The sequence below is a fragment of the Mirounga angustirostris genome, unplaced genomic scaffold (assembly GCF_029215605.1).
Source record: "Mirounga angustirostris isolate CCGP_5_RB_7025 unplaced genomic scaffold, mMirAng1.0.hap1 SCAF_2, whole genome shotgun sequence".
Lineage (NCBI taxonomy): Eukaryota > Metazoa > Chordata > Mammalia > Carnivora > Phocidae > Mirounga > Mirounga angustirostris.
Window position 1 is genome coordinate 33,139,034 of NW_026991710.1, and position 11,625 is coordinate 33,150,658.

Here is an 11,625-nt window from a genome sequence, read left to right on the forward strand (position 1 = left end):
TTAAGATGGTAAATTTTATGTTGTGTGTTTTTAGCACAATAAAAAAAAAGCAAGAATCACATTGATCAGTGGAAATAAAAAGTATTGTGTGTATAAAAATTAAATACAAACAGAAAGAAAAAAAACAACTGTATATAAAATTGATAATGTAATCACTTGGACAAAAGAATTCAAATTCAAGTAACTAACAAATACAGTACTCTATACAACCTTAGAGGAACAACAAAACTGCAAAAAATCTTCCAAGGGATACTGGTATAGTATTGAATTTTGTCTGAGTTTACAGCAGGGTAGTACAAGGAAATAAATTTATCAAAGTTAAGGGAAAACAGGATTTATACTGTAGAAGAAGGATGATACAAATATGGAATGGAGGAAGTTTAGGAAAAACTGTGGGGCTGTTTTTGTTTTGTTTTGTTTTGTTTGTTTTAAGTAACCTCTGCCCCCAACATGGGGCTTGAACTCACAACCCCGAGATTAAGAGTCACATGCAGAGGGTGCCTGGGTGGCTCAGTCAGCTCCGGGTCCTGGGATCCAGCCTCACATTGGGCTCCATGCTCAGCGCAGAGTTGGCTTGTCCCTCTCCCTCTGCTCCCCCGACCCTGCTCTCTCTCTAAAGTAAATAAATAAAATCTTAAAAAAAGGAGAAAAAAAAAAAAAAAGGATCTGCATGCTCTACTGCCTGAGCCAGCCAGGCGTCCCTGTGGTGTTGGATTTTAACTGACCAGAATGAACTCATAATTTAAAGTATGTATATTTCCTAGCTCTACACACTGATAGGGCCTGAAAAATTACATCCTACTACCTATGTGAACCCAATGCCCATGCCCAGACCTTGGTTTATAAACACCACTCTCTAACTAAAATGGAAATAGGACCCTGTGGAAAAAATGACCTATCCAAATCTGGGGCAAGAAAGCACAAGGTGAACATGTTGCACCAGAAAACAAAGAAGTGCTCAAAGACTCAGAGAGACATCAAAAAGATACTAGATGTTTCAAAAGGACACCAAAGCCAGCATGCTCATTTTGGGATAATTTGACTCTCAAAGGGAATAAAGACAGTAGACTATAATGCACTGAATGAAGAATCCATGAATAATTTTTTTAAAAAGGGGAGCAGGTGGGGTGCCTGGGTGGCTCAGGTGGTTAAGCATCTGCCTTTGGTTTGGGTCATGATCTCCAGGTCCTGGGATTGAGCCCCATGTTGGGCTCCCGGCTGGCTCAGCGGGGAGCCTGCTTCTCCCTCTCCCTCTGCCTCTCCCCCTGCTTGTGTGCTCTATTTCCCTCTCTCAAATGAATAAATAAAATCTTAAAAAGGGGGGGTAGGAGGGGGAAGGATCTTTTCTACAGAGGAAGGCCAGCTAACACATGTAGAAGGAATGATAGAATTTAAAAAAGGCAACATTTTATAATCACCAAAGTGGATACTAAAACAGTTAAGTAAAAATTGTTAGAAAACAAATTATTCTTACAAACTGTCACTTTAAATATTACTTAGTAATTGCAAAGCTGGGAAAGGTATATTTACAATGGAAAGAGTTGGACCAATTGTAACCAAGTGATCAAACTTAGCATAACCAACAGGACAAAATGACATTCTGTGCCTCCTGATGATGCAAAGGAAACTAACTATACATCACCACTTGCATGGTAAAGTACACACCACAAAAAGTTCAACCTAAGCACAAGGAAATGAGAAAGACAGATTATGGCACTCCTATGAGACCAATGCTTCAAAAATGTCACATCATGAATGACTCTCCCCCCCCTTCCAACAACGGTGACAGAATTTTTTTTTTTAAGATTTTATTTATTTGACAGAGAGAGACACAGCGAGAGAGGGAACACAAGCAGGGGGAGTGGGAGAGGGAGAAGCAGGCTTCCCGCCAAGCAGGGAGCTCAACACTGGGCTCGATCCCAGGACCTGGGATCATGACCCGAGCTGAAGGCAGATGCTTAATGACTGAGCTGCCCAGGCACCCCAGAACTTTCTAAATTAAAAAGGAGACTAAAAAGGGGCGCCTGGGTGGCTCAGTCAGTTAAGCCTCCAACTCCTGATTTCAGCTCAGGTCATGATCTCAGGGTTCTGAGATGGAGCCCTGCATCAGGCTCCACGTTCAGCAGGGACTCTGCTTGAGATTCTCTCTCCCTCTCCTTCTGACCCCCTCCCCTGCGCACACGTGCTCTCTCTCTAAAACAAATAAAAATCTTTAAAAAAGGAGACTAGGGGAGGCTGGATGGCTCAGTTGTTAAGCGTCTGCCTTCAGCTTGGGTCATGATCCCAGGGTCCTGGGATTGAGCCCCACATCGGGTTCCCTGCTCCTTGGGAAGCCTGCTTCTCCCTCTTGCACTCCCCCTGCTTGTGTTCCCTCTCTTGCTGTGTCTCTCTGTCAAATAAATAAAATCTTTAAATAAATAAATAAAATAAAATAAAAAAGGAGACTAAAGAGACATGACATATGCAAATGATCCTATACTGAAACTTGGAAAGAGGAAAAAATCCAATTTTTAAAAAGTCATTTTTAACTGATGGTTGCCAGAAGGGAGGGGCTGGGGTAAATGCAAAATGAGTGAGGGGGGCATGTGAGGTAGAGGATTCTAATCATGGAATGAAAAAGTCACAGGGATAAAAGGTACAACATAGGCAATATAGTCACTGATATTTTAATACCATTGTATGGTAACAGATGTAACATACAGACCTATGCAATCACTATGTTGCATACCTGAAACTAATATAACACTGTGTGTCAACAAAAAAACTTAAAAATTAAAAAATAAATAAAAAAATTAACAGTCATTTTTAGGACAACTGGGAGAACTTTATTATGGACAGTATAACAGATAACACTGTACCAATGTTAAGTTTGGAGTGTGATAACAATCACTCTTCTAAGAACACTGAAGCATTCACAGGGAGAATGTCGTGATGTCTGTAGGTACAAAAAAGTGTATCATGTCTGGGCGCCTGGGTGGCTCAGTTGGTTAAGCGACTGCCTTCGGCTCAGGTCATGGTCCTGGAGTCCGAGGATCGAGTCCCGCATTGGGCTCCCTGCTCGGCAGGGAGTCTGCTTCTCCCTCTGAACCTAACCCCTCTCATGTGCTCTCTCTCATTCTCTCTCTCTCAAATAAATAAATAAAATCTTTAAAAAATAAATAAATAAATAAATAAAATGTTTAAAAAAAAAGTGTATCATGTCTGTCTCCCTCTGTGTGTGTATGGAGAAACAAAAGCAAACAAAGGTGACAAAATGTTAACAACTGGTAAACCTAAGTTAAGGGATATAGGTGCTGAAGGTACAATTTTTCCAACTTTTCCAGAGGTCTGAAATGTCTCAAAATAAAAAGTTGAGGTAATTCTTAAATAGGAGGAAGGAGTGGAAAAAACATCATAATTAGCCAGCAATAGTCTCCAGTAAAAATTCAAATAATAAAAGAAACAGGATTCTAAGATCAAATCATGAGATTCCCACATAATTTCTCCCTACCTAGCCCATAAAAAAACTCCTACGAATTTTTCTTACAGTATTTAAAATAAATTTCACAAATCTGACAAGTTGGCTGCAAATATATACTATTATTTTTGAAATTAAGTGTTTTTCAAATTTATGAATACCGCTACAAAGTCTACAGTTAGTATACTCTGACTTGTCAAAGAGCTCCTGTGATAGATTAAAGATGGCTACAAATTCTTTCTTTCTTCTTCCATTGAGAAGTAGTCATTTTTTTCTCCCCTTGAATGTAGATTGGGCCATGAGTACTTTAACCAACAGAGTAAGATAGATGTGACATTGCCAATTCTGAACCAAGCCTTTAAAAAGTACTGGCAAATTCCTCCATGGTGTCTTAGAGCCTGAGTCCAACTACCCTGCGAGAGAGACCATGTAGAGAAGCCCCAAGATTACATCACAGATAGGAAAAAGGCCCAGCTGAGTCCAACCTTACAGCTGTTCCTACCAAAGCACAAAGTGTTTGAGAGAAACCAGTGTGGATTTTCTAGACCAGTTTAGACACCAGTTGAATAACTGAATCAGCACAGTAAGGAACATGGAGAAGAATACTCAAGTCAGGCCAAGCCTGCCCAAATTCCTGATTCACAAAATTGTGAGATAAAGAAGGAAAGTGGCAGGGCGCCTGGGTGGCTCAGTTGGTTAAGCAACTGCCTTCGGTTCAGGTCATGATCCTGGAGTCCTGGGATCGAGTCCCGCATCGGGCTCCCTGCTCAGCAGGGAGTCTGCTTCTCCCTCTGACCCTCCTCCCTCTCATGTGCTCTCTCTCTCTCCTCTCATCCTCTCTCTCAAATAAATAAATAAAATCTTTAAAAAAAAAAAAAAAGAAAGTGACAGATGTCAAAGGTAGAAGCAACCCAGATGTCCATTGACAAATGAATGGATAAACAAAAGATGCTTTATATATACACAGTGAAATATTATCTAGCCCTAAAAAGTAAATTCTGACATATACTATATGGGTGAACCTTGAAGACATTATGCTAAGTGAAACAAGCCAGTCACAAAAGGACAAACACTATTATGATTCTACTTATATTAGGCTCTTAGAGTATTTAAATGCAGAGACACAAAGTAGAAAGGTGGTTGCCCCTGATAGGGGAAGGGGGAAAGAGTTACCATTTTTTTAAGATTTCATTTATTCATTTGAGAAAGAGAGAAAAAAAAAAGAGCACTCCCACAAGGGGGGGGAAGGGCAACAGAGAGGGAGAGGTAGACTCCAGCTAAGCAGGGAGCCTGATGCAATGCAATGCCTGGCTGATGTGATGCCAGGCTTGATCCCAAGACCCTGAGATCATGACCTGAGCTGGAGGCAGACCCTTAACCACTTGACCCACTGAACCACCCAGGTGCCCCAAGAGTTACTGTTTAATGGGTACAAAGTTTCAGTTGGAAAATATGAAAAAGTTTTGGACATGAATGGTAGTGACAGTTGCACAACAATGTGAACGCACTTGATACCACAAAACTACTCTTAAAAATGATTAAAATGGGGACGCCTGGGTGGCTCAGTCGGTTAAGCATCTGCCTTCGGCTCGGGTCATGATCCCAGGGTCTTGGGATCGAGTCCCACATCGGGCTCCCTGCTCAGCGGGGAGTCTGCTTCTCCCTCTGCCTGCTCTGCCTGCCACTCCCCCTGCTTGTGCGCGCTCTCTCTCTGATAAATAAATGAATAAAATCTTAAAGATTAAAATGGCAAAATTTATGTTATATATATTTTACCATAATAAAATTAAAAAAAAAAACACTGCTGTTTTAAACCACTAGGCTTGGGGTAGTTTGTTACATACCAACAAATGAGCAGAACAGTTCCTCTACACAAATGCAAGTCTAAAATAAGAACTGTGCTACAGTTAGCATTACTTCCCAAATACATATTGGCTATATTATAGGGCTTCATTTTAAGAAATCCTGCCTATTTAATTTTTTAATTTCCTAGCAGCATCTTCTGCAAAGAAGATTTAATACAAATATTAAAATAAAATATGCAAACAGATTTTAGACTCGAAGTTAATACTGAATTATATGTAAAATTAGCATCCTATGTGGCATTTAGGGATAAATTAAAAATCTTTTATGGAAGTGAAAATAATTATAACCAAAGTAGGTATTTCTGGGATCCACCTGGAGGAAAGGAACGGAAAGAATTCATGGCCTTCCTGCCCCTAATCTATTCTTCCCCTCACAACCTACATTTGATGAGAAAAGAGAGATGCCCTACCTTAAGTCAAGCCACCACATCCTAATTCCGAACTGTATCAAACAAGCTATACTACAGAAAGCAGAAGTGAGAGTGTGGGGCAGAGAGAATGGTTGACACAAAGAGAAAAGTGACAGAAAAATACAAAAAAAATACATAAATAACACCTGGTGGGAGAAAAATGGGGGACATATTCAGAACAATGAAACCTTGTTATTTAAGCTTTCCTAATTCTTAGCACCAAAATAGTATGAATTTTTATTTGATTCTGTGACTGAATGAATACGGCAGATCTGGGTATGAAGTTAATAGCCAGAGAACTGTCTGGGGTACTGAACTCTGACACCAGGTAATAAGAAGTGGATATAAGAAACAATCTTGAGGGCCCCTGGCTGGCTCAGCTTGAGTGTGCAACTCCTGATCTCAGGGTGGTGAGTTCAAGCCGCAGGTTGGGTGCAGACATTACTTAAATAAATAAATACTTAAATCTTCAACTGGTCCGTCCTTCTCTCTAAAAATGAAGGCTTATAAGGACTTTCTACTTCCAAAATAGCAAGGAAGGAAGGAATAAAATGTGAGTAGCATGTAGTTCTATATTAATACATGATTTGAAACCGATGTGTATAACAAACTGTGGGCAGAAGCACTTAATGGAGCTATGTACAACAGTGTTTATAGGTGTATTTTGAATGTGTTATAAAAGTTATCAGACATGACTGCTACATTAGTTTCAGAATCCTTAACTATACAGAAAGAAGGCTATTTGTGAACTACAGATCTTGATGCTTAATGTAACATTGGTAGTAAACAATCTGCTGTCCTTTCAAACAGATAACTTTTGTAAGGCCTTTAACAGTTCTAAAATTAATATATAATTGTAACTTATCTAAGTAACAAAACCATTTGTTTATTTATTTATTTTAAAAAGTAGGCTGCACACCCAACAGGGGGCCTGAACTCATGACACTGAAATCAGGAGTTGCATGCTCTACCAAATGAGCCAGCCAGGCAACCCTAAGCAACAAAACTGTTAGTGATAGTTTTCAGCTTTCTGTAACTAGGGTTGATCACAACATCTCAGACTCCGTTTCTTCATCTGGAAAATCAGAACAGAACCAAATAACCTCTAAACTACCTTTTGGTTCTAAAATTCTAAATATCCATGTTATCTCCCTGGTAGACAATCTCAGATAAAGACTTAGTTGCAATTCAAAATATTTTCAAATTATCCTTCATTTCAAAAATACAAATATTTCTCTAATCCACATTATTTTTTTCTAATCCAATATTAATACAAAGTATTCATTTGTCCACTGACCAAATATTTGCTGGGCACCTAACTATGTGCCAGGCATTGGACTTGGTGCTGGCAGGGTACAAAAATAAACAAAAAGAGATTTGGTACCTGTATTCATGAACATATGCATAAGTGTCATATTCACATCTGTAATAAATGATATGCAGGAGCTAAAAGAACACATAATGGGGAATCTAAGAGACTTCCCTTAAGAAAAACAAATGAGTGACAAAAGAACAAATGAATGACGAAGTTGAGAAGAGTACACGTATGGGTTATGTAATGTGGAATCTGTCTAGGCAGAAATGAACATGGCATGTTCAAGGAACTGATCGAAGGCCAGTGTGACTGGACATAAGAATATGTAAAATAATTCCTCGGAAACTGAAATTAAAACCTGTAATATATATACAAAAGTATACCTTAGCTATTCTAAAGACATATTCTAAGAACCATTTTCTTTTTTGAAGATTTTATTTGACAGAGAGAGAGACAGCGAGAGAGGCAACACAAGCAGGAGGGAGTGGGAGAGGGAGAAGCAGGCTTCCCGCTGAGCAGGGAGCAGACGCGGGGCTCGATCCCAGGACCCTGGGAGCATGACCTGAGCTGAAGGCAGACGCTTAACGACTGAGCCACCCAGGTGCCCCTAAGAACCATTTTCAAGAAAGCTTCAAAGCATTACAATTGTTTCTAATGTTAAAAAAAATGCTGTCCTATATCTCCTTGCAAAAGAACAAATGAATTCATTGATTCCCTTCTCTTTTCACTTTACCGTTTTCAATTGCATAATAAAAATACCTTCTTAGTTCTACTTAGATTCCTTTGAAGAAAATCAGCTATAAGAATGAAAATAAATATGATACTATTGCCCTGGCTCTGCCACTAAGCCACTTTATGACTGATCTCAGTACATGTTACTTGGCCACTTTGGGCCTAAATTTTCTCATTTGTGAAATACAGGGAGTTCTAGAATTTCCTTTAAGATCCTTCTAACTCTAAAATTATGGTTCTATTGTAAAAATGTTTGTCCCATTCTTGAAAACTGAAGAGAATGGACCAAACATCTCTGAATTTCACTAAGATTTTACCTGCCTTTAAGCTCTGTTTGCATTTATACAGCATTTGAACATTGTTGCTATGTTATAATTAAAAAAAAACTACTTAATTTATAAAATTTGCCATAATTAAGGGCTTAATAAACACAAGAATTATCAAAAATAGTTAAACATTGTTAAAAATCTATGCTTCCAATGAGACAGTACTACTTTAACTAACCAGGGATCCCTAGAAAGCACAAAGTCAAAACAGACTTAGAAAAACAAGGGGAAAAATCATAAGATTCTTGAGAAAAGCAAAATTTTAGCAGGACATTCAAACTGGTTAATATGTATGTCAATTTTAACTTCCAAAAGAACACATAACAAATGATTTCCTAACCCAAAGCTCGTTCTAGACTTGGTTATATGTCCATTTATATAACAGTATTTCTAATAATCTATCTGCAAGTAGAAAAAGTACATATGGTCGTAACTTTTTAAACCAGATTATCCATCACTAGAATTCAAGATTTCAATACTCCTGATATGAAAATAAAAAATTAAAAATCTATAAATTGTTTACTTAACAGCTTTGTATTTCATAATTTTTCAGCATCTCCAAACATTCACTATAACCTTAAGAAGCATCAATTAAGCACCTCACCTCGTGTATAATCTTTAGTATCAAGTTTATTTTAATGGAAGGTATTGTGTCCTTTTCCTTCAAAAGAGGCAACAAATTGCAGAATCTCATTAGATTTTAAAAACTAAGGTAAAGGAATACTTTAAATATTCATTAATCACTCACAACTTCATAAACATTTAGTAGGCACTATATTAAGCTCTAGAACAAAGGGGCAAGATCATTCCCTAAAAATACATGTCATCAAGTTGCCCAAGGTAGAAACACTGTCAACATTGTTTCTTCCCTCACCTCCCACCAAGTCTGATTGATTCTAACTCTGAAACAATTCTTGGTTCCTTCCCTACCTCTCTTCCCACTACCATTGCCTGGCTTCAAGATTTCAACATCTTTCACCTACATTATTATCAGTTTCCTAGCTGGACTCCCTGCCTCAAGTCTTTTCCTTTCCTTGTTCCAATCTAGCCCTAGTTGTGACAAACAAAATATTTTCAGCACTGACAAATGTTCCCTGGGGGTCAAAGATGCCCTGGCTGAGGGGCACCTGGGTGGCTCAGTTGGTTCAGTGTTGAACTCTTGATCTCAGCTCAGGTCTTGATCTCAGGGTGGTGAGTTCAAGCCCGGCACTGGGCTCCACACTGGCCATGGAGCCTACTTTAAAAAAAAAGAAAAGAAAGAAAGAAAAAGAAAATGCCCTGGCTGAGAACCACTGCATCAAGTTGATCCCTTCACAAGAACAGCACTTATCTTGTAAGGCTGTGGGCACAATCTATGTCCATGCAACAGAAAGCAAAAATCTGACCAATATAAGCCTGAAACTTACAACCTTGATCTTAGGGTCACCATGGTTTAAATAAGCTAACTTTTTTAGAGCTAAAATATTCTCTCTTGAAAACCCCTTTGACCATGTGGACCTAAATTATCACCTTACTTCAAGTTTGAATTTTGAAGTCAGTACATTCTGTCAAAGTTTAACCATACTAAATTCATATTTAAGCTTCTGGATATTAGAAAATTGGGACAATTAAATAAAATGCTTTGGTGATTAAATCGGTCTCCTCAGAAATTAATGGAAATAGGAACCCTCCTAGGCAAGCTATTGCCTACATTTAAGGTTGTAAGCTACTCTGAACAGTATTCTCATAAATATTTCTAGAAAAAAGTTCTAAAAAAGCACCTAAATTCTTATGCTTGAAAAAACAGGCACACTCCTTTTAATTTCACATAATGATTATATCCCTACAGAACTATTTAAAGATACAGCCAAGAAAGAACAATACCTTTCAGAGAGAGTAAAAAAACGAGATGATACCTAAAAAAAACCCGGGTAGGTGAAACTGCAAAGGCCAGGCCTAGCAGTGCAGTAATACCACAGGAGAGCACCTCCTACCACAAACGTTCTGAAGAGTGAACCCTGTGTCCAGACGCTCACCTTCAGTCGCTTGATCATTTCATCCGTGGTGATCTTGTCGGTGATCTCCTTTACCCCGGGAGGGTAAGCGATCTTCCCGTCTGCACTCACGACGCCACAGAGGGCCGTGGCAGGCTTGGGCTGCGCGGTGAAGTCCATCCTGGGGGACAACTTTTCTTTCACAGTCCTCTACCGGCCTCTATCGGTCAGAAAACAAAAGTTCAGCGAGAAAAGGGAGACTTTGTAACCTCTTTTTTCATTTCAAAAATCTCTAATCTGCAAAGGGCCCTTTATCCGGGGAGGCCGGGGACTCGGCGGCGGCCCCGCCACTCGCCCCTCCCCGGGCCTAGACCCTGGTGGCCGCCCCGCCAGCCGGACTCACGCGGGCCCCGCCAGCTGCGGGCCCACGGGGCTCTCCGGCACCAGCCGCCGCGGCCGCGGGAAGCGCCGAGCAGCGCCAGGAGTTTCCCATTCCGCCTTTCACAATGAAATCCACCCCCAAGCACCGAGGTCCGAAGTTTGGCAGCCTCCCGAGCCCGGCGAGGCCCTCACGGCCCCCGCTCGGTCGGAGAGAAGCCCCGAGTCCCCCGCCCGGCCAGTCCCCTCCGGGAAAGGAGACGCGAGGCCTATAGGGCTCGGCTTAGGCCGCAAAACTAGGGACCCAACCGGACCCACATGCAGCGATGGCTCCGGGAAACGAACGCCTTTGCCGGGCCGAGCTTCGGGACCCCAGGCGTCCCCGCCACGCTCCCGCCCCTCCCCTGTCCCGCGGGAGGGGAAAACAAGACGCCCTCCACCCCAAACCCCACGCCAGGAAGCGGCTGACGCGGCTCCGCACTTCACATTTTGTTCCTTCAACTTCGGCGGAGGGACCCTGGCGGCTTCTCTCGCCCCCCGACTGCTCGGCGCCGTCCGGCGCTGCCGAGGCCTTACTGGCACCTCCGGGCAGCCCCGCCGGGCCTCGGTCCCGCGCCCCCCCCCCCCGCCCCGGTCTCCCCTTCCGTCCCCTCCCTCCACCAACCGAGGGCGGGAGCCGAGCCACCGCCGCCTTTACCTCCTCCTCCTCATGCGGGCGGAAGGTGCATCGAGCGCCCGGGCCTCTGTCAGGTGGTTGCGCCGCCGCCCCTCGTCGGGCTGCACACAAAGCGGCTCCGCGGGTCCCGCCGCCGCCGCCGCCGCCGCCCGCCCGGGAGCGGCGCTGGGGCTGGCGGTGCCGAGGAGGAGCAGCCGCCGCGGGGGGAGACGCGGGGCGAGTGTGCGCTGGGCGGGGAGACACTGCCGCTCTCCGTCTGGCCGAGGAAGAGCAGCCTCAGAGAAGGCACCTCCGGGAGCGTGTGCGCCCGTGTCCGCCCGGGACCCCCGCGGCCCGCCCGCCCACACCTCGCGCGGGCCGGCTCCGCCGACCGGGACCCGGGACCCGGACGCCCCTCGCAGCGGCGCGCGCCCGGCCGTCCGTGCCCCCGGGAGCCGGCTCTTCGCGCACACACCAGCCGGTCACGCGAGCGGTGCGAGAGCACGCGAGAGCA

The 11,625-nt window shown here is 42.8% G+C and overlaps 1 protein-coding gene across 5 annotated transcripts in view; it reads right to left on the reverse strand.

Moving 5' to 3' along the window:
- Positions 1-11,535, reverse strand: part of PDS5A (PDS5 cohesin associated factor A) — a 137,909-nt gene extending 126,374 nt beyond the window's left edge. For 3 of the 5 annotated variants that reach the window (XM_064584391.1, XM_045881292.3, XM_045881294.3), the window contains exons 1-2: positions 11,154-11,535; positions 10,121-10,298 (exon numbers count right to left, since the gene is read on the reverse strand). In XM_064584391.1, the coding sequence (XP_064440461.1) occupies positions 10,121-10,258 (138 nt within the window). In that variant the 5' untranslated portion in view covers positions 10,259-10,298; positions 11,154-11,535. Of the gene's footprint in view, positions 1-10,120; positions 10,299-10,937; positions 11,087-11,153 lie in introns of those variants that run through there. The other 2 variants (XM_064584392.1, XM_045881293.3) reach the window with 2 other exon arrangements.
- Between the last annotated feature and the right edge of the window lie 90 nt (positions 11,536-11,625).